The sequence below is a fragment of the Oncorhynchus kisutch genome, linkage group LG10 (assembly GCF_002021735.2).
Source record: "Oncorhynchus kisutch isolate 150728-3 linkage group LG10, Okis_V2, whole genome shotgun sequence".
NCBI lineage: Eukaryota > Metazoa > Chordata > Actinopteri > Salmoniformes > Salmonidae > Oncorhynchus > Oncorhynchus kisutch.
Window position 1 is genome coordinate 32,208,473 of NC_034183.2, and position 27,622 is coordinate 32,236,094.

Below are 27,622 nucleotides of genomic sequence, written 5' to 3' on the forward strand. Positions count from 1 at the left end.
AACCGTTTGGTGGGTGTGGCGGGGTGTGGCTTGAAGGAATGTGACGTATTCAAAGGCAGCTGCCATGCTTATAGCGTTCTCCCACTCCTCACGTTTTTTTAAACTGATCGTTCAGAACAACACAGTTTAGTTTAACGTTCCACACTGTTTTTTCGTAGGCCTACTGAACACGGTGCACAGATCCACAAGGACATGATCGCCGCTCTCCTAAAAAACACCCATCGACGTCTTCTATAGAACCTAGGCTTTCGGACGGACATCACTAGGGGTAAGGTAAATGTTGTTATTGTATACATTTATGATTGGTTGTAACGGTCCATGTTGTTTACGATATGCATTTCGTTACATTATCAAGGACTGTATTTGGGTTTTACTGTAAATTAGCTCACACATTGTTGCCGGTAAGCGATACAGATAACTTTCGCCTGTATATAGCCCATGTAAACCGAGCCTCCTGCATCACTGGCACCGTTACTGAAGGGTGCTAATATTGAGTTTTAGCATACGCCACATATCTCAATTCGTTTTTTTTTTTACACACACACAGCCTATGTTTTATTATTTTGTTTAAAGGCTAGAAATAGGAGAGGTCGTGGCGATTTCTCGAGTTTGGATAATGATATCACATATACCCCCACCTCTTCCCCCTCTTCCTAAAAAGAAAATAATAGAAAATGAGTTTTAAAATATTCTTCTCCACCCCATGGCTTCACAGGCCATATGAATAATTGGTTAGCAGTAGCCTTTCAGGGCCTATTTATGCAAGGCGAGAATTTACACCATAGATTAGATTTATACTGTATAGCCGAATTTACTAATGGCTTTGAGTTTGTCTATCCTGTAGAGGGGGTGGTTTATGGGTTTGGGGGAAAGTTTTGTAACCCATTATGTGGTTTGAAGTTGAACAAGGAGAACATTTGGCTCTAAGGTCAGCCAATAGGCTCAGCAGTTTGCATTATGCAGTTTAGTAGTAGTACTAGTAGTAACCTATAATATTTGGGATTTTCATTGTACAAGTTATTGTTAAAAGATGTCTGACGTTATTGTGTTTTTGTTAACATTTTAATACCTATTGTTACAAGTTAACCCCCTGATACTCTCAAAGTGACCCTGGAGTCTAATAGTTTCTGCAGTGTTTTTCTGTGGTCCTTATGGATAACTAATGAACCCATCTTGGACAGGATGTGTTATCCTGGGGACTGGGTGTGAACTATCCAGACATGCATGTCTCCCAAATGGCACCCTATTCCCTATATATTGTAGTGTTGTTGTTTATTTCACCAGGGCACAACAGGGCTCTGCTCAAAAGTAGTGCTATATGTAAAATATTCGGTTCCATTTTGAATGCAATCGTAGTCTGTTTTGGGCAGTCCAAGTGACTCCAGGGTGTGTTAGAGATCTGCAGAGTTTCCTGTCAGGAAGAGCCAGACATAGGATAAGACCCGGGCTGCCCGGACAGCCAGGCCAGCTCACTCTGGTGACAAGGCGAACAACTAATCTAGGCAAGGGAGGAACCATTTTCTAAAAATGATCGAAAGCCCCGCCCGTAGTTAAGTTAAACCCTCATACAGTTATTTTCTTTGATAGAGTATACTGTTTGGTACAGTTGCATTAATTAACCACCCGTTGAGACTTCATATAGAGTTGAAGTTATGAGTAATATAGACACTTCAAGTTCATTAGGTGAATGTTTACGTCTTCCATCCTTCTTGCAGAGGTACATTCAATATTTCCATGAGACTCAGGAACTCCTCAAGGAAACAATGTTGTGATTGAGAATTAGAGATGTTAGTAGTACTGTATAGTCTCCACAGTGAAATTATGAGAATCTGTCTGACTTTCAGACAAAGTTGTATGCTGACCAACCCTGGTTAAAGATGGAGGTTTGTTACTGGCACGGTCTAATTTAAGATTAAATCAAAAAGTAAAAATCAAATTGTATTTGTCAAGTGCACTGAATATAACAGGTGTAGACTTACTGTGAAATGCTTACTAACAAGCCCAATGTTGACGTTTTTTTTCAAGTAAGAAAACATTTGCTAAATAAAAATACAATTAACTCAAGTAAGAAAAAAGTAACACTAAAATAACAATAACGTGACTATATACAGAGGGTACTGGTACCGAGTCAATGTGCAGGGGTACAGGTTTGTTGAGGTAATATGTACCTGTAGGTAGAGTTAAAGTGACTGCGTAGATGATAAACACTAGTAGCAGCAGTGTAAAAAAAGGGGGGTCAGTCCAAATAGTCCGGATAGCCATTTGATTAACTGTTTAGCAGTCTAATGGCTTGTAGGTAGAATCTGTTAAGGAGCCTTTTGGAACTAGACTTCCGGTACCACTTGCCGTGTGGTAGCAGAGAGAACAGTCTAGGAGTTCGGTGGCTGGAATCCTTGACAATTTTTTGAGCCTTCGTCTGACGCCGCCTGGTATAGAGGTCCTGGATGGCAGGACGCTTGGCCCCAGTGACGTAAAACAGTGCAGCTGTGTTATTGTAAGTACAAAAATATTTAGTTGTAGCTCCCTTGAGACATGTTTTGATAGAGGTTGTTTAGTGCCGAAGACTGTGTATACACATTAATTAAGTGATTCCATACAAACATCTGTATCTAAAAGAATAATTGAGAAATAATTAATAAAAGTTGGCATACTTTAAGACATTTTGACCTTACCCACGCCTCCTTTAAGACTCCATGATGTTTCATATGTAGGTGCTACAAAGCAAAAATGTGTGTTATATGAAGAGCTCCATTCTCATGTCATCTGACCATTGATAAATGGCATTGGCACTTGGATTGGAACCAGTGCTATGGTCAGATGACATGAAAATTGAGCTCTTTGGCCATGCGTACAAGTGGTAGGTTTGGCGTTGGAAAACAGAAGCATATGCAGAAAAGTACCTCATACCTGTGGTGGATCTTTGATCTTATGGGACTATTTTGCTTCCACTGATCCTGGAGCCCTTGTCAACAGAATAATGAACTTTACCAAGTATGTGGACATTTTAGCCAAAAGCCTGGTTGCCTCTGCTAAGAGGCTGACACTTTGCCGAAAGTGAACCTTCCATCAACAAAATAACTAAATCCGTAAAGAAATAGTTAATTGACCACAATCTACATTTTGCATTGGCCATCTCAGTCTCTGGACATGAACCCCATTGAAAACCTGTGGTTTGAATTGAAGAGTTTAGTCCATAAGAGCAGACAAAGGATATCAAGGATCTGGAAAGATTCTGTATTGAGGAATGGTCTAAGATCCCTCCCAACATGTTTTCTAATCTCATAAAATATTTTAGGAAAAAGGCTGTGTCATTATCCTCTCAAGGGGAGGGTGCTATAGAGTATTGAAAAGAGCGGTGGCCATAGGTCAAAATTATATTTTTATTACTTGTTAAACAAAGTCTCTTTTTCTGAGTATAAAATATAATTTCCCATTTTTTTCTTTATACAATAGCTTAGTATTTGTATTTTTTTTATACAGATTTTTTTTTTACTCATCTTTATCAAGGGTGCCAAAAATTATGGACCTGACTATATGTTAACCATCTCATTGGATTTAGGGTAGAAAAAAAGACTATCACGAAATGCCTTTACATTGCTGGCTTTTTGCTAATCCAATCATTTCCCCACATTAGTTCAACATCATCACATTGCATTCTATTGTCGAAAGGACATTGATTCAACCAGTTTGTGCCCAGTGGGTTCCCAGTTAACAATGAGCAATTGGGAGGCCGGCAACCCTCCACAGTGGTCGCGTGACATGCCACAGGTTTTTTGACCATCGCCTCACACCCGCATCACCCCTGGTGAGACAAACCCGCAACTCGTCAGTTGAGAGCACTTTTTGCCAGTCCTGTCTGGTCCAGCGACAGAGGGTTTGTGCCCATAGGTGACGCTGTTGCCGGTGAGGACCTGCCTTACAACAGGTTTACAAGCCCTCAGTCCAGCCTCTCTCAGCCTATTGCGGACAGTTTGAGCACTGATGGAGGGATTGTGCATTCCTGGTGTAACTCGGGTAGTTGTTTCTGCCATCCTGTACCTGTCCCTCAGGTGTGATGTTCGTATGTACCGATCCTGTGCAGGTGTTGTTACACATGGTCTGCCACTGCGAGGATGATCAGCTGTCCGTCCTGTTTCCCTGTAGCTCTGTCTTAGGTGTCTCACAGCACGGCCATTGCAATTTATTGCCCTGGCCACATCTGCAGTCCTCATGCCTCCTTGCAGCATGCCTAAGGCACGCTCACTCAGATGAGCAGGGACCCTGGGCATTTTTCTTTTGGTGTTTTTCAGAGTCAGTAGAAAGGCCTTTTTAGTGTCCTAAGTTTTCATAACTGTGACCTTAATTTCCTACCGTCTCTAAGCTGTTTGTCTTAACAACCATTCCACAGGTGCATGTTCATTAATTGTTTATGGTTCATTGAACAAGCATGTGAAGTTATTTGGATTTTTGCAAATTATCTTTGACAGACAGGGTCCTAAAAAAGGGATGTTTCTTTTGTTTGCTAAGTTTATTTAAATGTAATATTGTGTTATAATTCTGAGTGGAGGAATTTAGAAAATGCTGCTGTCACGTCAGTTTATTATGCCCGCAACAACAATGTCAAAGTTCAACGTCTCTTGCTTCTTCCCGGGACAAAACAATGGCTATATACAATTCTGAGCACACTCACAAGTCTCACCTGGAGCTCGGTGTCCTGGTTCAGCCTGGTCTCCATTGGCCTGTTGTTGATAGGCTAACAAGGTATTCATGTTATCCATCTCAAGCGTCCGATACCACATGTACCAGTCAAAAGTTTCGACATGCCTACTCATTCAAGGGTTTTTCTTTATTTGTACTATTTTCTACATAGTAATAATAATAGAATAATAGTGAAGACATCAACACTGTGAAATAATGAATTAGGAAACCCTTAAAGTGTTTAACAAATCAAAATACATTTTAGATTTTTCAAAGTAACCACCTGTTGCCTTGACAGCTTTGCACACTGTTGGCATTCTCTCCACCAGCTTCATGAGGAATGCTTTTCCAACAGTCTTGAAGGAGTTCCCACGTATGCTGAGCACTTGCTGGCTGCTTTTCCTTCACCCTGCGGTCCAACTCATCCCAAACCATCTCAATTGGGATGAGGTCAAGTGATGCAGCACTCCATCACTCTCCTTCTTGGTCAAATAGCCCTTACACAGCCTGGAGGTGTGTTTTGGGTCATTGTCCTGTTGAAAAACAAATGATATTCCCGCGCAAACAAGACGGGATGGCGTATCGCTGCAGAATGCTGTGGTAGCCATGCTGGTCAAGTATGCCTTGAATACTAATTAAATCACCGACAGTGTCACCAGCAATGCACTCCCTCACCGTCACACCACCTCCTTAATGCTTCATGGTGGGATCCACACAGGTGGAGATCATCCGTTCACCTACTCTGCGTCTCACAAAGTCACGCCTGTTGGAAACCGAAAATCTAAATTTGAGATTTATCAGACCAAAGGACCGATTTCCACTGGTCTAATGTCCATTGCTCGTGTTTCTTGGCCCAAGCAAGTATCTTATTATTGGGTTCCTTTGCAGCAATTAGACCATGAAGGCCTGAATCATGCATCCTCCTCTGAACAGTTGATTTTGAGATTAGTTTGTTACTTGAACTCTGCAGCATTTATTTGTGCTGCAATTTCTGAGGCTGGTAACTCTAATGAACTTATCTTATGCAGCTGTTCTTGCCATAATATGGACTTGGTCTTTTACCAAATAGGGCTATGTTCTGTATACCACCTCTCCTTGTCACAACACAACTGATTGGCTCAAACGCATTAAGAAGGAAATAAATTCCACAAATTAACAAGGCACGCCTGTTAATTGAAATGCATTACAGGTGACTGCCTCATGAAGCTGGTTGAGAGAATTCCAAGAGTGTGCAAAGCTGTCATCAATGCAAAGGGTGACTACTTTTAAGATTCTCAAATATAAAATATATTTTGATTTGTTTAACTTTTTTAAATGAATTTTTTGGGTTACTACACGATCTCATGGTTTTGATGTCTTCCCTGTTATTCTATAATGTAGAAAATAGTAAAAATAAAGAAATGTGTGTGACGACAGTTAATCACTGTCACACTCCTGAAAACAATTATACACCAAAAATAGATGTGCAAGTTTTGTTCTCACGTGCTTGCTCACTCCTAAGCACCTGAATAACTTGCTGGAATCTTTGGCAGGAAAACAGGGCAGAAATGCAGTCCTTGGATTTCTGCCCTGAAAAATAAAACCAAGGTTTAAAAGTTACCCTCGTGAAAAATTAGTTTACTTTTCAATCCAATAACATATTGTTCAAAACTGGACAGATAATCATAGTGTCATTTAGGCTAAGTGAATGTACTACATACCTCATAGCTGTCATCCACATGCTGCTGTCTTGAATATTATACTGTGGGTGTCCAGTGCCCTTTTTGATAGACAGATTACATGAATAAAGGGTCTTGTTTCTCTTCTGAAATTCCATCAGTATTTAGCAGGACCGAGCACATCTGAAAATAATAATGCTTCTCTTTTATTCAGACTCTTTGCCCCTTGAAGTGGCGTCTGTGTTATAGGGAGACGACTAGTTCTAAGAAGAAGAAACATGTTGTTAGCTAGTATCTAACTTTAGCAAGCTACCTAGGTAAGTAACTCAGCTAGCATGGTCACAAGCAGATGGTAAGCCAGCCGATTTAACACTACAAAACAATTTTAAAGGCTTTGCGTTCCAATCTGGTGCATGAACATATTAGTAAACTAGAAACATTTTCTAATGCTCTGGATGGTAAAAAAATAAATAAAATGTACCAAACAATTATACAGAAAGATAAACATATAGGTATATCTCCAGCAAGTTTTTACAAAGACAACATGAATCGCTCTCAATGACTCAAAATCCAGGCCCATGAACATGATGCCACTAGTATACATTCGGTATTTCAAAACGTTCGGTGGTGATAAATACAAACAATTAATCTGTTCTTTATTTACAAAAGCCTAACGTTGCCATTTTTCTATAGCTACTACAACAGGGATGACATTGGGCTTTCCAGCTACTTCTTTGAGGGTTTAAGAGGTGCTGCCACCTACTGTAAGTAGTGTGCATTTCTCTTTTGGTAAGGTTGTAGGAGATTACAAACTGGGTGGTTCGAGCATTGAATGTTGATTGACTGACAGCTGTGGTATATCAGACCGTATACCGTGGGTATGACAACACTTATTTTTACTGCTCTAATAATGCTGTTGTGTCGTGAATAGAAACTGCCCTTAGCTATGGTACATTGGCCATATACCACACCTCCTCGTGTCTTAGACTGTAGCAGCCTATGGATATCTAATGCAAGTAACATTTACTTGGCAAAGGAGGGTAAAAAGGGAGTAGTTTGAGTTTACCCTCCACGATCTGTGGTCACAGAACAAAAGGCTATGGGTTCCTAAAGTTTAACAATGCAGGCTATTCATTTAAATTTACATTGCAAGTTGCAACATTGACTGTGGCTTCGATTTGAACATAGTTTGAAGCAATAAACAGGTAATCGAATTAAATGTAAAATCAAAGTTTATTTGTCACGTGCCCCGAATACAACAGCGGTAAACCTTACAGTGAGATGCTTACTTACAGGCTAACCAATAGTGCAAAAAAGGTATTAGGTGAACAATAGGTAAGTAAAGAAATAAAACAACTGTAAAAAGACAGGCTATATACAGTAGCGAGGCTATAAAAGTAGCGAGGCTACATACAGACACCGGTTAGTCAGGCTGATTTGAGGTAGTATGTACATGTAGATATGGTTAAAGTGACCATCCATATATGATGAACAGAGAGTAGCAGTAGCGTAAAAGAGGGGTTGCTGGGTGGTGGGACACAATGCAGATAGCCCGGTTAGCCAATGTGCAGGAGCACTGGTTGGTCGGCTCAATTGAGGTAGTATGTACATGAATGTATAGATAAAGTGACTATGCATATATGATAAAAAGAGGGTTGGGAGGGGGGGCACACAATGCAAATAGTCCGGGTAGCCATGTGATTACCTGTTCAGGAGTCTTATGGCTTGGGGGTAAAAACCGTTGAGAAGCCTTTTTGACCTAGACTTGGCACTCCGGTACCGCTTGCCATGCGGTAGTAGAGAGAACAGTGTATGACTGGGGGGGGGTCTATGACAATTTTTTGGGCCTTCCTCTGACACTGGAATGTAGGCTATGTATTAATGGCCTCAATACAATAGACTTGAATTGGCTGCATGACTATATACAACTTCACCCTTAATGATAGTGATCAATACTGTGTGAAGTGGTTTAGCGAGTGGCATCTCTCACAAAGCAACTCGAACAGTTGGTATTGCCTTTAAATATAGCTTAGTACATACAATTAATGCTATTAATGGCTATAAACTGTAAATTATTAGTTGTATCACTTTTGTCATCCTCAATTATTTTCAATGCGCTGTCTGTTTATTTTAAATTGGCAAATCAACTTTAAATCACAATGTAGGGGAAGGTTTATAGATCACAACAAAAACAGTTTGTAGCCTCTGGCTGGCTGTGGTTAGCTGGATGGTGGCAGGCCTAATTTGAGTCGAGAAATTCCTGGCTATTGTCTTTTGAATTACTTCATGGCTAGATGGTTTGCCTAGGGCGTATAGCTGTCCTCAGAGTGGATGTTAAACGCCAGTGACTCAAAAGTGGCCTGCCGACGGCTTAGCGGTCTTCTGAATGGAGGCTACCAGCCGGAGATGCAAATCATGTCTTGAGCGGCAAACTCCACTCGCTCGCTGGCGGTAGGAATTTATAGCCATGGGCATAGCGACAGCGGGAAATGGCAAGCGTGGGAAAAGTTTTTGGTATCTGGGTTACCATTCTAAGTTGTATTTTTTTTTAAATTTTGCATTTGCATTTGCACAAAAGTGCAGACAGAATAGAATCATGCTGATACTGTAAGAGAAATAGAATCACAATAGTGATCAGAAATAGTGATTCTATTTCTATGTTATCCTGTCTAGAACATCAGTCAGTTGTATATGGCATTTCCCACAGTTAAGCTGAAACTTAGTACACTCTGACGTAATGGGCTGTATACAGTAAATCACACGTTATATGGTAGGCCTATTTGTGTTTACAAAAGCATTGCTGTTATATTTCATAATTTGTATAGAATTCAGAGTGATACCCGTAGTAAGCAGATTGCTAAAGCTGACCAGAGGGAGAGAGACGGAAAGACTGAGACGTGCAACATCAGTGGAGAAAACCCTCTCTCTGGCCCTGAGAAATCCCCAAGATGTGTCCAACTGCACCAAGTAGGCGCCCAATCCCCGCTGGAGCCTAAAGGGCCATAAACTTGCACTTCACACCTCTGTTGCTAGGCCAGGTTGCTAGGGTTGCCTTATCAGACCATGGGGTCAGCCAATCACAGGCAGTCATCTGGGATCACAGATACCCAATTCCTGCCTCTTTCATCTTCAGAAAGCAGTGGCAGAGTAAGGAACACTGATAACTTTTGCCCTGCACACAAACAGCGGGGCCACAATGAATGGACCTTTCTCTTGAAGCCCTGGACTCTGACAACACACGCTAGTGTTAGTGCATCCATGATATAGTAAGTGGACTTCACTGTGTTTGGGTGTATTCAAACCTGCTTGTTTATGTTTAGACCAGCCAGTACAGGCTCGGTCATTGCTACTATATGCCTCAAGATGGCCACTGTGTTGTTATGTAACCTAAGATGGCTGCTCCTGTGCAGGGCTGTGCACAGACATTTTGGGGGGCATGTGCTGAAACAAAAAAAGTACACCCAAAATGTATTCTCCCCGCAACCACGGTCAGACTCATTGGGCAATTATTACAGGAGGGTAAAGCAGCACAATCTGAGTAAAGTATTTAGCAAATAATTTTAAACTAGAATAAATGCTGCACTTATTAACAATGACAACACAACTCCAGTTAAAGAAATACTGCAGCCTACCATTACTATATCCAACCCAACTCCATTTGTTACTACCATCATGTTTCCCAGTGGATGACCCCCAAAAAGGAGTGGTACAAAACACATGACCCTCCCCACAGAGTGAGTCCATGTCATTTATTGTGATTTGTTAAGTCAAATGTTACTCATGACCTAATGGCTTGCCTAAACAAAGGGGCTGAATAATTACTAAACAATTACTATATTTTAGTTATGGAATTTTATTGATCAACAAAAACAACAATAAATCTTACACTTTTATTTTGTGTAGATTGTTGAGAAAATACATTTGAATCTCACCTTGTAACAATATGTGAAGAAATCCAAGGGGTCTGATTACTTTTGCAAGGCACTGTATATCGCTAGCTGATATTGGCTGCTAACATGAATGAATGCCAGCTCCAAATGCAGGTGTAAAATGCAGTTTATTTATGTAGCCTATTTTGCATTTTGAAAATGCATCACTGTTTATGGCTGTAATGACAGGCTACATTTGCACAGTGATTGTGCGTGCATGTTCGTGCATGCGCACACGTGCATGTGCACGCACAATTGCTGTGCAAATGTAGCCTGTCATTTGCTTAACAAATCACAATAAGTTACATGGACTCACTTTGTGACATACTTTATGAACGACTAACCCTTGTGCTGTCCCCAATTACATACATCTCTTAGGTCCCTCAGTCAAGTATTGAACAATTTCATTGATTTTGCTGAGTTACAGTTCATATGAGGAAGTCACTTAATTGAAATAAATTCATTAGACCCTAATCTCTGGATTTTACATGTCTGTGAATACAGGATACCCCCCCCCCCCCTTCCACACACACACACACACACACACACACACAAATAGGGCTCACAATGGACCTTATGATCTCATCACTGTATTTTTGGGCATTCAAATTGCATTCAATAAAATGCAACTGCGTTCATTGTCTGTAGCTTAAAGCTGCCCATACCATAACCCCACAGCCAGCATGGGGGGGGTCTCTTCACAATGTTTCAGCAAACCATTCGCCCACACAACGCCAAGCATGTATTCGGCGGTTGTGAGGCCGGTTCGACGTACTGCCAAATTCTTTCAAATTACTTTGGAGGCGACTTGTGGTAGAGAAATGAACATTCAATTTTCTGGAAACAGCTTTGGTGGGCATTCCTGCAGTCAGCATGCCAATTTCATGCTCCCGCAACTTGGCACATCTGTGGCATTGTGACACAACTGCATATTTTAGTGGCCTTTTATTGTCCACAGCACAAGGTGCACCTGTGTAATGATCATGCTGTTTAATCAGCCTCTTGATATGCCACACCTGTCAGGTGGATGGATTGGCAAAAGAGAAATGCTCATTAACAAAGAATGTAAATATGTGCCATTTGAGAATATTTTTGTGTATGTTCAACATTTCTGGGATCTTTTATTTCAGCTCATGAAACATGGGACCAACACTACATGTTTATATTTTTGTTCAGTGTACAAAGACCAGGGAGCTTTTTGAAAACCTCATAAAAAAGGGCAGTGATTGGTAGATGGGTAACAATAACAAATCAGACATTGAATATCTCTAAGCATGGTCAAGTATAATAATTATGCTGTGGATTATGTATAAAAAAACACAGACACATCAAAGATAGTTGTCCTTCTGAACTGAGCTGCAGGACAGGAGGAAACTGCTCAGGGATGTTACTATGGGGTCACTGATTTGAAAATGGCTACAGAGTTTATTGGCTGTAATGGGAGAACTGAGGATGGCTCAACAACATTGTGGTGACTCCGCAATAATGACCTAAATGACAGTGCGAAAATAATACAAATATACATACAAATATTACATAACATGCATTTTGGGGGCAAATCCAACAGATCTTTGAGTAACTGCCTCCTTATTTTCAATCATGGTGGATTCTGCATCATGGTAAGGGTATGCTTGACATCTGTAAATAGTGGAGTTTTTCAGGATAAAAATAAATTATGGCGCTAAGCACAGGAAAAATCTTGGAAGAAAGCCTGCTTCATTCCGCTTTACACCAGAGACTGGGAGAGGAATTCACCTTTCGGCAGGACAATAACCTACAACAAGGTCAGATCTACACTGGAGTTGCTTACCAAGTAAAAATGTTGACTTGAGTCTGCTTGAAAATATATGGCGAGACTTAAATGTCTGTCTAGCCATGTTCCAACATATTGAAGAATTTTCAAAATAATAATGGACACATATTGTACCATTCAGATTTGCAAAGCTCTTATAGTCTTACCCAAGAAGACCCACAACTGTAATCAATGCCAAAGGTGTTTCTAACATGTATTGAGTCAGGGAGCTGAATACTTATGCAATGAATTTAAATGTTCACTCAAATTGTTCTGGCAAAGATGAGTCAGTAGTAAATGCTACACTTTATTTTGTATGGATGATCAATGTAGGCCTACTCTGTTTTTGCCAGGCAAAACTGGAGGGAAAAAACCCCAGTTATTTTTGGTCAGTAATCTGGATTGTAATCTGGTCTGCCTTTGCTTGCCAATGCTGATTGGTCATTGGTTACAATCAAGATGTGCAAGTATTTGGTTCTGAAGTATAGATGAGAATTTAATGACTACTTGCTGGCAGCGGGTTCAGAATGACAATGACAATTGTATACAAAAAACATTTTGGGGGAAATAGTACTATCAGGGCATTTTGCAGAGCACATGCCCCTTCCAGTCAACAAAGGCAGTGCCTGATCTGTGCCTGTTCCCATGGCCTTATTATTGTTTACTGTGTGCAGTGAAAGCCCTTTTGGTCACTGTACATTGCCCTGCTGGCCATCACTGTTAGCCTTGCAAATGATAGTTTACCTGAATGCCTTGTATTGTGCCTAGCCTACAAAACCCTGGCCTAGCCTAGTGTGCTAGCCCACTGCTATGTTTATATTGAGTGCTATGTTTAGCCTATTCTACATACTCTCTATTCTTTGTTTTATTAGAGAAACCACAATCACTTCTACTAGTCCCCTCTTGCTATGTTGGTGTGTCTTAAAGCGGCAATATGTAAGATTTTGGGTGACCTGACCAAATTCACATATAGAAATTTGAGTTATAGATATGTCATTCTCATTGAAAGCAAGTCTAAGAATATGTAGCTAATATTCTAATAGTTCTATGTGAGTTATTTCTGTTCTTAAGTTTTGCATCAAACAGCTGAAAATACTTTATTTTTGATTATGGAAAATAAAAATCACTGCAGTTTAGACACTTCTTGCTTTAGTCACACAAACTGAAATGAGGCTATTAGAATTTTAGCAACCAGGAAGTGGTGGAGCGATTTTCTGCATAGTGCATCTTTAAGTGTTTGCAATAAAGAGTTTTCTGTTCATCTGTCTCCTATTAGTCATTGCCACACCTAAAAGAGGCGCCAGTACGATTCTACCTATATTTAACTGGCACCTCTTTCAGAGAGACCCACCAGTTGGTGGTGCTTTTTTTCAATCCGGGATAGTAAAGTCATTGTAGACATGATAGACATATGTTTGTAAGGCCTTGATGATGCTAAAGCATTGCTCCATTTGCATTCTCTCGTGGCCAGATCTCCATTAACATAATTGGTACTGTGGGATAACAAGCAGCAGTAATTGTGTTGGGTTTTTCATCACTGGTTATTTGGAGAAATCACGATTTTACAGGTGTTAGCGTCTTTCAAATTTCGGAAGGGGAGGGTACATTTCGGCCATTAACTTGCAAATAGAGAGGGTGGATGGAGCTCCTCGTGCCGGTTCCGCTCCTCGTTCTAGCATCTCTTCTCTCACGTATGGATCCAGAACTTAATCAAGCAGGAGACCAATCATGTGAGACTTAAATCTGGGTTAACTGAGATTACTCCATATATTCTGCTGCTTTAGACTGATTCAGTTATCCATCCTAACAGGCAGATTGTTTTGTCTATTGCCAGCCACGAAATTGATCTTAAACAACTGCCAAAAGTGAGGTTTTTGTTGTTGTTGTACATTCAAATCTTTAACCGTATCACAAAGAGAATTATACACCATTAGTTACAATAGTTTTTTTGTGTCATGTTTGACAGCATGATAGGAAGCAGAGTTGAAATCCATCAAACCTCACACCGAAAGGAAACTTTGATTCACAGTTGCAGTGAAAGGCCTGTCGTATGATCCTAATTGAATGTAAAACAAACATGGCCATATTGGGGCCTGCTGTATTTTGGCAGGGCTGGTTTGTTTGACGGAGTGGTTGTACGGAAGGCAATGCTTAACGTCAACTTCGATCCTAGTGTCGTCTTGTGAAGGATTTCCCCCTGCATTATCAACTAGTCTGGAAGCTGGACATAATGAACCTGTATGGTGGGCATCCTCCAGGAATGTGACAAGGGGATTTAAATGGAGGCTTAAGGGCACAATCCTTTATTTGTTTTTCAACCAAAAGGCAGGCCTGCCACTTGCTCTAAAGCTAAGGGATGGGGATGGAGAAATGTCACCACACCACAAATTCATAAATGCAGTTATGTTTGTAATAACTGGCACATATAAGGACTAAACATATTTTGAAGCTATACATTGTTTATAAACAACCCCTACATTTCATCTCTGTCCCAGCAGGAGCCATGATTCCTGTGACGGAGTTCCGACAGTTTTCGGAACAGCAGCCACAGTTCCGGGTTCTGAAGCCCTGGTGGGATGTGTTCACAGACTACCTCTCTGTGGTCATGCTAATGATCGGAGTGTTCGGATGCACCTTACAGGTCAGTAACATCCAACAGCTTCAAAAGCTCTTCCATAAAAAGCCGGACTATCTATGAACAAACTATTGTTCCTAAGGGGTGCATACATGTTCTAAACATTTTAAAGCATAAGCCTATACCCAGGGGGCAAAACGGAGTAAGTTTTACTATTGTAGTTCAGTCTGCCAGAACAGTCATATTTTATTTTATATTTTGTTTCTTTTAAACTATAATACCAGTCAAAAGTTTGGACACGCCTACTCATTCAAGGGTTTTTATTTGTACTATTTTCTACATTGTAGAATAATAGTGAAGACATCAAAACTATGAAATAACACATGGAATCATGTAGTAACCGAACAAGTGTAAACAAATGAAAATATATTTTCTATTTTGAGATATTTCAAAGTAGCCACCTTTTGCCTTGACAGCCTTCCACATGCTTGGCATTCTCTCAACCAGCTTCACCTGGAATGCTTTTCCAGCAGTCTTGAAAGAGTTACCACATATACTGAGCAACTGTTGGCTGCTTGTCTTTTACTCCGCGGTCCAACTCATCCCAAACCATCTGAATTGGGTTGAGGTCGGGTGATTGTAGATGCCAGGTCATCTGCAAGCACTCCATTACGCTCCTTCTTGGTCAATAGCCCTTACACAGCCTGGCAGTGTTGGGTCATTGTCCTGTTGAAAAACAAATGATAGTCCCACTAAGTGCAAACCAGATGGGATGGCATATCGCTGCAGAATGTTGTGGTAGCCATGCTGGTTAAGTGTGCCTTGAATTCTAAATAAATCAGTGTCACCAGCAAAGCACCCCCACACCATCACACCACCTCCATGCTTCACAGTAGGAACCACACACGTAGAGCTCATCTATTCACCTACACTGCGTCTCACAAAGACACAGCGGTTGGAACCAAAAATCTCACATTTGGATTCATAAGACCAAAGGACAGATTTCCATCAGTCAAATGTGCATTGCTTGTGTTTCTTGGCCCACGCAAGTCTCTTCTTCTATCGGTGTCCTTTAGTAGTGGTTTCTTTGCAGCAATTGTACAATGAAGGCCTGATACAGTCTCACCTGAACAGTCGATCTTGAGATGTGTCTGTTACTAATCTTGAACTATGAAGAATTTATTTGGGCTACAATCTCTGAGGCTGGTAACTCTAATGAACTTATCCTCTGCCGCAGAGGTAACTCTGGGTCTTCCATTCCTGTGGCGGTCCTCATGAGAGCCAGTTTCTCATAGAGCTTGATGGTTTTTGCAACTGCACTTGAAGAAACTGAATTTTCCAGATTGACTGACCTTCATGTCTTAAAGTAATAATTGACTGTTGTTTCTCTTTGCTTATTTGAGGTGTCCTTGCCATAATATGGACTTGATTGTTTACCAAATAGGGCTATCTTCTGTATACCACCTCCTACCTTGTCACAACACAACTGATTGGCTAAAACACATTAAGAAGGTAAGAAATTCCACAAATGAACTTTTAACAAAGCACACCTGTTATTGAAATGCTCCAGGTGACTACCTCAAGAAGCTGGTTGAAAGTGCAAAACCGTCAAGGCAAAGGGTGGCTACTTTGAAGTATCTCAAATATATCATATATATATATATTTTTTGGTCCATATGTGTTATTTCATAGTTCTGATGCCATCACTATTATTCTACAATGTAGAAAATAGTCCAAGTAAAGAAACCCTGGAATGAGTAGGTGTGTCCTAACTTTTGACTGGTACTTTATACCACCTCAACCACTCCAGTACCCCTGTACATTGAATGAGGTACTGGCATTAACCTGTATATACTTGCATTCTCGTGTTCTTTAACTCTCATCGTAGTCCTACTCCAAAAACGATATATAATAATAAAAAATATATACAGGAAAAAATTAAGAGACCACTGCCAAATTATCAGTTTTTCAAATTTGACTATTTATAGTTATGTGTTTGGGTAGAATTCGATTTTTAAAATATTTTTTTATTCTATAAACTATTGGCAACATTTCTCCCAAATTCCAAATAAAAATATTGTCATTTAGAGGATTTATTTGCCCCCAAAAAAACAATCCTCAGAGTTGGGAAATGAGGTAATTAAGGTAATATGTACATGTAGGTAGAGTTATTAATGTGACTATGCATAGATAACAGATTAGCAGTGGGGGGGGGGGGGGCAATGCAAATAGTCTGGGTAGCCATTTGTTTAGCTTTTCAGGAGTCTTATGGCTTGGGGGTAGAAGCTGGTTAGAAGCCTCTTGGACCTAGACTTGGTGCTCCAGTACCACCTGCCATGCGGAAGCAGCCCGAAGTCTATGACTAGGGTGGCTTAAGTCTCGATGTCGCAGCTGTAAAACATTTTGAGGATCTGAGGACCCATGATGAATCTTTTCAGTTCCTGAGGGTGAATGGGTTTTGTCGTGCCCTCTTCATGACTGTCTTGATGTGCTTGGACCATGTTAGTTTGTTGGTGATGTGGATGCCAAGGAACTTAACCTGCTCCACTACAGCCCCGTCGATGAAAATGGGGGCGTGCCTGGTCCTCCTTTTCCTATAGTCCACAATCGTCTCCTTTGTCTTGATCACGTTGAGGGAGAGATTGTTGTCCGTCTTATTGTTGTCTGCAAACTTAATAATGGTGTTGGAGTCGTGCCTGAACGTGCAGTCATGAGTGAACAGGGAGTACAGGAGGGGACTGAGCATGCACCCCTGAAGGGCCCCTGTGTTGAGGGTCAGTGTGGCGGATGTGTTGTTACCTACCCTTGCCACCTGGGTACGGCCCGTCAGGAAGTCCAGGATCCAGGGAAGTGTTTAGTTCCAGGGTCCTTAGATTAGTGATGCTCTTTTTGGGCACTATGGTGTTGAACGCTGAGCTGTAGTCAATGAATAGTATTCCCACATAGGTGTTCCTTTTTGTCCAGGAGTGAAAGGGTAGTGTGGAGTGCAATAGAGCTTGCATCTGTGGATCTCTTGGGCGGTATGCAAATTGGAGTGGGTCTAGGGTTTCTGGGATAATGTTGTTGATGTGAGCCATAACCAGCCTTTCAAAGCATTTCATGGCTAGGCAGGTTACCTTCATGTTCTTGGGCACGGACTATGATGGTCTGCTTGAAACATGTTGGTATTACAGAGTCAGTCAGGGAGAGGTTGAAAATGTCAGTGAAGACACTTGCCAGTTGGTCAGCACATGCTCTGAGTACACGTCCTGGTAATCCGTCCGGCCCTGATCCTTGTGAATGTTGACCTGTTTAAAGGTCTTACTCACATCGGCTGCGGAGAGCGTGATCAGTCATCTGGAACAGCTGATGCTCTCATGCATGTTTCAGTGTTACTTGCCTCAAAGCGAGCATATAAGTTATTCATGTCACTGGTAGGCTTGTGTCACTGGGCAGCTCTCGGATGTGGTTCCCTTTGTCGTCTGTAATAGTTTGATGCTCGTCAGGTTTGGCAGGGCTTGTAGAGCCAGTTTAGTATGATTTTATCTTAGTCCTGTATTGACGCTTTGCCTGTTTGATGGTTCGTCGGAAGGCATCGCGGGATTTCTTATAAGCCTCTGGGTTAGAGTCCTGCTCCTTGAAAGTGGCAGCTCTACCTTTTAGCTCAGTGTGAATGTTGCCTGTAATCCATGGCTTCTGGTTGGGGTATGTACGTACAATCACTGTGGGAACAACGTCATCTATGCACCAGTGACTGATGTGGTGTACTCCGCAATGCCATCGGAAGAATCCCAGAACATTTTCCAGTCTGTGCTAGCAAAGCAGTCATGTAGTTTAGCATATGCTTCATCTGACCACTTTTTTATAGACTGAGTCACTGGTGCTTCCTGCTTTCATTTTTACTTGTAATCAGGAGAATATAATTATGGTCAGATTTATCAAATGGAGGGCGAGGGAGGGCATTGTACGCATCTATGGGTAGAGTAAAGGTGGTCCAGAGTAAAAAAATAATAATACATGTTTTAATATATGTTAGATTTTTTCCCCCCCTCTGGTTTAACATGCTGATAGAAATTAGGTAAGACTGATTTAAGTTTCCCTGCATTAAAGTCCTTGGTCACTAGGAGCGCCGCCTCTGGATGAGCGTTTCCTGTTTGCTTAAGGCGGAATAGAGCTCATTGAGTGCGGTCGTTGTGCCAGTATCGGTCTGTGGTGGTATGTAGACAGCTACAAAAATACAAAAACTCTCTAGGTAGATCGTCTGGTCTACACCTTATCATGCGATACTCTAGCTCAGGCGAGCAAAACCGTGACTTCCTTAGATATTGTGCACCAGCTGTTTACAAATAAATAAGATAAAGTAAGTCATTAGGGACACCAAGCTCTAGAACTTTGTGTCCTCTCCTGCAGTGACAAACAGCCCGGTGTTGGGTTCAAGTAAGTTGCAGTCTGGCGGGAGTATACAAACGGAAAGGAAAGAAATTCCTGCATAACACACACACACACTGCACCACACCAAAAATGTCCTCCTGCCTTCCCCACCCGCTCTTTATAAACACATGGGATTTGTCCCAAATGGCACCCTATTTCCTATAGTGCATTGATCAAAAATAGTGCACTAAATAGGGAATTGGATGCCATTTGGGATGTAGTCATGATTCATGTGGCCCATGGCCTGTCACTTCAATGTTCTTCACCACTCAGACCAGCTGGAGAGGGTGGAGCTCGATTAGCTGATTCTTGGTCTGCGTCCCAAATTAACCCTATTCCCTACATTGTGCACTAATTTGGACCAGGGCCCATAGGGGCTACATCTCTGTATAAACCTGTGTAGATTATGACTAATAATTTTTTGAAACCCCAAACACCACTGACAGGAACTATTTATTAGGGTGGGAATATCCCCTGTTGTCCCTTGAGCCGAGGGAGGGGTCTCTACGAAAGACAGAATGAGTGTTTAGAAATGGTTGCTTTCACAAATGGTAAAAACCAGCCTGGCCTCAGAAATACGAAACATACTTTTGGTCATGTAGTGTATGTATAGTATGTGGACACCTGCTCGTCGAACATCTCATTCCAAAATCATGAGCATTAATATGGACTTGGTCCCCGTTTGCTTCTATAACAGCCCCCACTCTTCTGGGAAGGCTTTCCTCTAGAAGTTGGAACATTGCTACGGGGATTTTCTTCCATTCAGCCACAAGCATTATTGAGGTTGGAACTGATGTTGGGCAATTCGCTTTAAACCACTGCAGACAACGCTTGGCATTGCGCATGGTGATCTTAAGCTTGTGTGCCGCTGCTCGGCCACGGAAACCCATTTCATGAATCTCCTGATGAATAGTTATTGTGCTTACGTTGCTTCGTTGCTTTGGAAGCAGGTATAGTGAGTTATGCAACCGAGGACAAACTATTTTTGTGCACTACGCTCTTCAGCACTTGGCTGTCCCGTTCTGTGAGCTTGTGTGGTCTACCACTTTGCGGCTGATCCGTTGTTGCTCCTAGACATTTCCACTTCACAATAACAGCACTTAGAGCTGCCTCAGGCAACTGGATCAGGACAGAAATCTAACGTACTGACTTGTTGGAAAGGTGGCATCCTATGACAATGCCATGTTGAACGTCACGGAGCTCTTCAGTAAGTCCATTCTACTGCCAATGTTTGTCTATGGAGATTGCATGGCAGTGTGCTTGGTTTTATATACCCATCACCATGCATGTGGCTGAAGTAGCTGAATCTGCTCATTTGAAGGGGTGTCCACATACTTTTGTTTATATAGTGTATTAGTGAGTACCTCCAAGATGTATGATATCTACCAATGATCTAGCTACTGTACTTTAGACAAACTACAGTAGGGAGGTTGGTCGGGGATCATGGGTGGGCGTGTACCACGACCGTCTAGCAAACCAAAGGTTGCGTGTTGGAGTCACTAGGATTTTTAGCTAACCCTTATTCTAACTTTAACCGAATTCAGCTAACTTGCTATGCAAATTATCCTAACTTTGGTCATTTTTGTTATCCTAACCTTTTACGTTAATTATCCTAACCACTAATGTAATTCTCTCCGTAGCTCTCCTTTTGTTGTTAAGATGCAACAAGCAACCAGGTCTCAGAGAAAGATGTATAATACTGTATGTCCTCCAAGCCATATTATCTCGTTCTTATATTACTTAACTCATTTTTTGGGGGGGGGAATTGCACGTTTTTTTTTATTGTTGGATATTACTGCACTGTTGGAGCCAGGAACATAAGCATTTCCCTACATCCGCGATCTGCCAAATATGTACAGTAGTAGTCAAAAGTTTGGACGCCTTCTCATTCAGAAGTTTTTCTTTATTTTGACTATTTTCTACATTGTAGAATAATAGTGAAGACATCAACTCTGAAGTAACACATATGGAATCATATATTAACCAAAAAAGTGTTAAACAAATCTAAATATATTTTAGATTCTTCAAAGTAGGAACCCTTTGTCTTGATGACAGCTTTACACACTCTTGGCATTCTCTCAACCAGCTTCATGAGGAATGCTTTTCCAACAGCCTAGAAGGAGTTCCCACATATGCTGAGCACTGGTTGGCTGCTTTTCTTACACGGCTGATTGTGGAGGCTGATGCAGTACTCATTACGCTCCTTCACAGCCTGGAGGTGTGTTTTGGGTCATTGTTCTCTTGAAAAACAAATTATACGCCATCCCATCTGGTTTGGACTATCGCTGCAGAATGCTGTGGTAGCCATGCTGGTTAAGTGTGCTTTGAATTCTAAATAAATTACTGACAGTGTCACCAGGAAAGCACCATAATATCTCCTCCTTTATGGTGGGAAACACACGTGCGGAGATCATCCGTTCACCTACTCGAAGTCTCACAAAGACTTGGTGGTTGGAACCAAAAATCACATTTGGATTCTTCATAGGACAGATTTCGACCATAGGACAGATTTCAACCGATGTCATGTCCATTGCTCATATTTCTTGGCCCAAGCAGGTCTTCTTCTTATTGGTGTCCTTTAGTAGTGGTTTCTTTGCAGCAATTTGGCCATGATGTCCTGAACAGTTGGTGTTGTCTGTTACTTGAACTCTGAATAATTTATTTGGGCTGCAATCTGAGGTGCAGTTAATTGATGATTTCTGAGGCTGGTAACTCTAATGAACTTATCCTCTGCAGCAGAGGTAACTCTAGGTCTTCCTTTCCCGTGGTGGTCCTCATGAGAGCCAGTTTCATCATAGCGCTTGATGGTTTTTGTAACTGCACTTGAAGAAACGTTCAAAGTTCTTAGTGTTCTGCGTTGACTGACCTTCACGTCTTAAAGTAATGATGAACTGTTGTTTCTCTTTGCTTATTTGAGCTGTTCTTGCCATTATTTGGACTTAGCCCTATTTGGTAAAAGACCATCTTGTGTATACCAACCCTGCCTTGTCATAACACAACTAATTGGCTCAAACGCATTAAGATGAAAATAAATTCCACATATTAACAACACCTGTTAATTAAAATGCATTCCAGGTGACTACCTGATGAAGCTGGTTGAGAGAATGTCAAGAGTGTGCAAAGCTGTCATCAAGGTAATGGGTGGCTACTTAGAATCTCAAATTCAAAATATATTTGAATTTAAAACTTTTTTGATAACACAAATGGAATCATGTAGCAATTTCATAGTTATGTCTTCATAAGTGGATGCCAGAGAAGCTGCGTCAGAGACTGATGACCAACCACAACAACAGACTGGAGCTGCAGCTCTTCATGCTGTCTGGGCTTCCAGACACCATCTTTGAGGAAAATAGTAAAAATGAAAGAAAATCCCTTGAATGAGTAGGTGTCCAAACTTTTTACTGGTACTGTATTTGTGACAAATAACATATGATCAGTTAAGTCATCCAATTTGGATGCTATTGTATGACCGGCTAAGATATATAATACTATACGTCCTGTAATTTGTATGACATTGTACGATCACTATTCCATTCATAATGTAATCTATCATACTAAATGGAGGGAACATATTTACTTACCAAATGCTAAGACTTTCCCTGAGACAAGGTTGACAAAACACCAACCATCCGATGACTTCCGAGAACTGCAGCCTTGTCAAAGCAGACTGTTTTTTTTACTAGCCCTAATTAATACATTTCCTGTCTCAGTTTAGAATCGTGGGGAAACACTGGCCCTGCCAAAGGGGAAACTTTATTTTTATTTTTACCGAGAGTAGCCCATGTATAGTTTACATACCAGCTACCACATATATGGAAAGGGAGAAAGCTGAAGGGGGGATATATAGAGGGAGAGCGAGGGCGAACAAGACAAGCGAAGCAGAAGAGAAAGAGAGCTGAGGGGCAACGGAGAAAGGGAGGAGTGTGAAACAGAGTACATGAGGGAGTAAGAGGGGGACAGAAAGGAGGGTGTAGAATTCTCCTAATCCTCTCTAGAGACTGTACTTAGGGAGTGAATGTTATTTATAATAAGGGATTCATGGAGAAAATTTGACCTCTCTGAAATCTAAACGGATGGCCCTCCCTTCAGCAAAGTATATTTGACCTAAATTCTCCTTTAACGCAAAAAAAAAACAAGTGACCCTCCCCTATACCCAAAATTATTAAAACAAAGTGGATAGCAGAACATGTTTACCCTCACTACTTGGACAGACCAGAGCCGTATATATGCAGTTGTAATGTTGTAAGTACTATATGAATAGTAAAACAAATATTGTTTTACAAGGTGCAATAGTGAGTTAAAGCATAACAAATAATTTGGTGGTAAAGTATTGCATTAGGAAGTCTGTCTCCCTCTTCAGTTTGTGGTAGTTAAAACATTAACTGGTTATTTTCTTTCTGAGTCGCATCTCTACCAGGGAAATCAGTGCAGGAAATGAGACAGATATTCCCCTCTTTCTATTATCACTGTAACAGACTAGTTTCGATCGTGCTTGCTTGCTTATTTTTTCCTTATTTTATTTCAGGTGATGCAGGACAAAATCATCTGCCTTCCCCAAAGAATGTCCATGCCGAACCAAACAATACTCTTACCAAATAAAACCGAGCTGGTCTCACCCGCTGTGCCACAGGAAATGCACGAGATGATGGGCCTGAAAACCAACCTGGACCTCCAGCAGTACAGCTTCATCAACCAGATGTGCTACGAGAAGGCTCTGCACTGGTACGCCAAGTACTTCCCTTACCTGGTCCTCATACACACCCTGATCTTCATGGTGTGTAGCAACTTCTGGTTCAAGTTCCCAGGCTCCAGCTCTAAGATAGAGCATTTCATCTCCATCTTGGGAAAGTGCTTTGACTCCCCCTGGACTACCAGAGCTCTGTCGGAAGTTTCTGGAGAGAACCCAGAGGAGAAGGTATTGTTTGTATATGTGTGTGTACATGCCTGAAATAATTTTTGTCCAGGACTAAGCTCAATCTATCGTCCGAGAAACCTAACCTATATTGAACTATATACATTTTAATATGTCAAATAAAGTGCATTCATTCATTCATTCATTCAAGGATAAGAAGTGCAGTGCCAGTAGAGCAATCCTCAACGTGTCTGTAGAGGGGAACCTGGACGACCTGGAGAAGACCCAGTCCCTCAAATCCATCCCAGAGAAGATTGTCGTGGACAAGCCCACGGCTAGTGCCCTGGAAAAGAAGGAAGGAGAGCAAGCCAAAGCTCTGTTTGAGAAGGTGAAGAAGTTCCGCCTGCATGTTGAGGAGGGGGACATCCTCTATATTATGTATGTTCGCCAAACTGTTCTCAAAGTGATGAAGTTCCTCCTCATCATCGCGTATAACAGTGCGTTAGTCTCGGAGGTGCAGATCACAGTGAAGTGCAATGTGGACATGCAGGACATGACGGGATATAAGCATTTCTCCTGTAATCACACCATGGCCCACCTGTTCTCCAAGCTGTCATACTGTTACCTATGCTTTGTGGCTGTGTATGGATTCACCTGCCTCTACACTTCCTACTGGCTCTTCTACCGCTCGCTGAAGGAATACTCCTTTGAATACGTACGGCAGGAAACGGGAATCGATGACATCCCAGACGTGAAGAATGACTTTGCCTTCATGCTGCACATGATCGACCAGTATGACCCACTATACTCTAAGAGGTGCGTTGTCTTTGTAATTGTACAAGTAATTTAGCTCTTCATTGCTATTGATAAGTATGCAATGCCTCCAATTGTAAAAGTTTCCTTTGCCCATCCTTGGACAATAAAGTAATCTTTGACTTCTTCTCTCTTTCGCTCTCTTGTTCTCAGATTCGCAGTGTTCCTATCAGAGGTCAGTGAAAACAAACTGAAACAGCTGAACCTGAACCATGAGTGGACGCCAGAGAAGCTGCGTCAGAGACTGATGACCAACCACAACAACAGACTGGAGCTGCAGCTCTTCATGCTGTCTGGGCTTCCAGACACCATCTATGAGGTGACAGAGCTCCAGTCCCTGAAGCTTGAAATCATCAACAACGTAACCATCCCAGCCTCCATCGCCCAGCTTGAAGACCTTCAGGAGCTTTCTCTGTATCAGTGTTATTTAAAGATCCACGCCACAGCCACCTCCTTCCTCAAAGAGAACCTCAAGGTATGCTATTCTACCATGTGCTTTTCTCGTAGTCTTTTCGTATAGGATATATATATATATATTTTTTTTTTTTATTCCTCCTGGCGTTGTATTGGGTTTTTGTCTCGTACAGTATGTATTTTGTACGTATTTGTTATTGACATTACATTTCCTCCTACGGGATTAATAGGTGGAGTAGTTCTGTATGTAATAAAACCCTTTGGTGGGAAAACAAATTCTGATTGGCTGGGCCTGGCTCCCCAGTGGGTGGAGACAAAGTAAATTGACCTCCCAGGCCCACTCATGGCTGGCCCTTGCCCAGTCATGTGAAATCCATAAATTAGGGCCAATTTATTTAAATTGACTTATTTCCTTCAATGAACTGTAACTAAGTAAAATATTTGAAATGGTTGCATTTTATATTTTTGTTTATCTAAGGTGCTCAGGGTGAAGTTTGATGACAGCAGAGAGCTGCCTCATTGGCTGTACCACCTGCGGAATCTAGAGGAGCTCTACCTCATTGGTTCACTGAGTCCTGACGCTTCTAAGAATGTGGTTCTGGAGTCCCTGAGGGAGCTGAAGAATCTGAAGACCCTGTCACTCAAAAGTAACTTTACAAAGATCCCCCAGTCCATTGTGGACGTGTCCAGCCACCTGCAGAGGCTGTATGTCTACAACGACGGCACTAAGCTGGTGATGCTCAACAATTTGAAGAAGATGGTGAACCTGACTGAACTGGAGCTGGTGCACTGTGACCTGGAACGCATCCCACATGCTGTCTTCAGCCTCACGAACCTACAGGTATGATATGCATTACTTTGACTGCCTGCTATCTGAGTGGTCTACAATGTGGTTTTTAAATATGTAAGGAGTTATTCCTGTCAGCTCCTAGTGGAGAAAAGGTCTTCAATGGTGAAATTCCAGCGACCCCTGTTCTGGGTGGTTTTCTTGACCTCAAATATGCCAATTCCTGTAATATTGTGGCGTTATACTTAAAACAAAATGTTCTAACTCCGCAGGAGTTGGACCTGAAGGAAAACAACCTGCACTCCATCGAGGAGATAGTCAGCTGCCAGCACCTCCGCAAGCTGACGTGCCTGAAACTCTGGCACAACAGTATCTGCTACATCCCAGAACACATCAAGAAGCTGGGCAGCTTAGAGCGCCTCTACTTCAGTCACAACAAGATCGAGATCTTGCCCTCGCACCTGTTCTTATGCAACAAGCTTCGTTACCTGGACCTGTCCAACAACGACATCCGGTTTATTCCGCCGGAGATTGGTGTCCTACAGAGTCTTCAGTACTTCTCCGTCACATGCAACAAGATTGAGAACCTCCCAGACGAGCTGTTCTTTTGCAAGAAGCTCACAACCCTCAAGCTGGGCAAGAATACGCTGTCATTGCTCTCACCAAAGATCTCATACCTGGTTCTATTGACACACCTGGAACTGAAGGGCAACCATTTTGAACTCCTGCCTCCAGAGCTTGGGTTCTGCCGGGCATTGAAGCGCGGTGGCCTAATGGTGGAAGACGCTCTGTTTGAAACCTTGCCATCGGAAATCCGAGACAAAATGAAGACTGAGTGAAATGTCTTACAATATCTGTGCAAAAGGCACTGCGATAGACTAGCGTCCCGCCCAGGGGGTATACTTCAAGCTGCATTAAACTATATAAAAAAAGTGATAGGACAGTAGCCAATGGGTTATTCTGGCTCGGACAAGCCAACTTACTTGACTGTTCAAAAAGAAAAAGCCAGTTTGTCTGGCAATCCTAGTCAACCAAAATGGTCGATTTGACTGTATTACACATCGCGATCAAAATCTAAGCACTGTACCCTAAGTTTGTTTATAGGGGGCAGATGTGATAATCATGGGTGAATGTTTTTAGTATTATGTCAAAGTCTTACTTCATGACAGAAGAGAACATGGCATTGTGTTGTAATTAAATGGTTCTTAACAATGGGGTTAGTCACAGGCAAGGTGTACTTGTACCCAGGCTAATATTTGACTCTTTATTCTCTGTCATATGCCACACAATGTTTGGCATGACATGGCGTGGCAAGGAATGGAAGGATAGCACAAACATATGTTTTCTTCTGTTACATGTAGTTGCTAGTTGACCTATGTTAATCCCTCGTTGCACCTTTTCAGCATTTTGCTTATGTTATGCTAATTAAGGCCTGCTTTTTATGGCTATTGCATTGCTGCTTGAATACTTTCCATTTAATTTTAATTTTAATTTTTATATTGTTTGCCTGCCATGTGCTGTGCTATGCTATGTAGCCCCTGCTAGCCTAGCCTGCTCTAGCTTTGGCCTTCTGTGCCACATGCTATTGCACCCTCTTTTCCATTTGATTTGTTGTATTGCTGCTATATTTATGTACAAGCTTTACTAATTTACATTGCATTTGTATATTGTCATTTGAAATTCATACAAATTACATCAATGAGTTATGCACATTA

The 27,622-nt window shown here is 41.6% G+C and overlaps 1 protein-coding gene across 3 annotated transcripts; it reads left to right on the forward strand.

Moving 5' to 3' along the window:
* On the forward strand, positions 1-27,622 carry LOC109898056 (volume-regulated anion channel subunit LRRC8C-like). Of its 3 annotated transcripts, none has more exons than XM_020492818.2 (7): positions 1-268; positions 14,552-14,697; positions 23,567-23,956; positions 24,105-24,709; positions 24,860-25,181; positions 25,599-25,961; positions 26,180-27,622. In XM_020492818.2, exons 2-7 carry the CDS (start codon positions 14,560-14,562, stop codon positions 26,744-26,746), a joined length of 2,385 nt encoding a protein of 794 aa, XP_020348407.1. In that variant the 5' UTR covers positions 1-268; positions 14,552-14,559; the 3' UTR covers positions 26,747-27,622. The 3 variants fall into 3 exon arrangements, with proteins under 3 accessions (XP_020348407.1, XP_020348408.1, XP_031689414.1); XM_020492819.2 differs by having other exon boundaries at positions 37-268; positions 14,555-14,697; XM_031833554.1 differs by having other exon boundaries at positions 79-273.

Bases quoted from the DNA above. Each gene is read 5' to 3' on its own strand.
- LOC109898056 (XM_020492818.2), top strand. From the start codon at position 14,560: ATGATTCCTGTGACGGAGTTCCGACAGTTTTCGGAACAGCAGCCACAG. The intron at 23,957-24,104 runs GTATTGTTTGTA...CATTCATTCAAG, and splicing joins GAGAGAACCCAGAGGAGAAG to GATAAGAAGTGCAGTGCCAG. The intron at 25,182-25,598 runs GTATGCTATTCT...TGTTTATCTAAG, and splicing joins TCCTCAAAGAGAACCTCAAG to GTGCTCAGGGTGAAGTTTGA.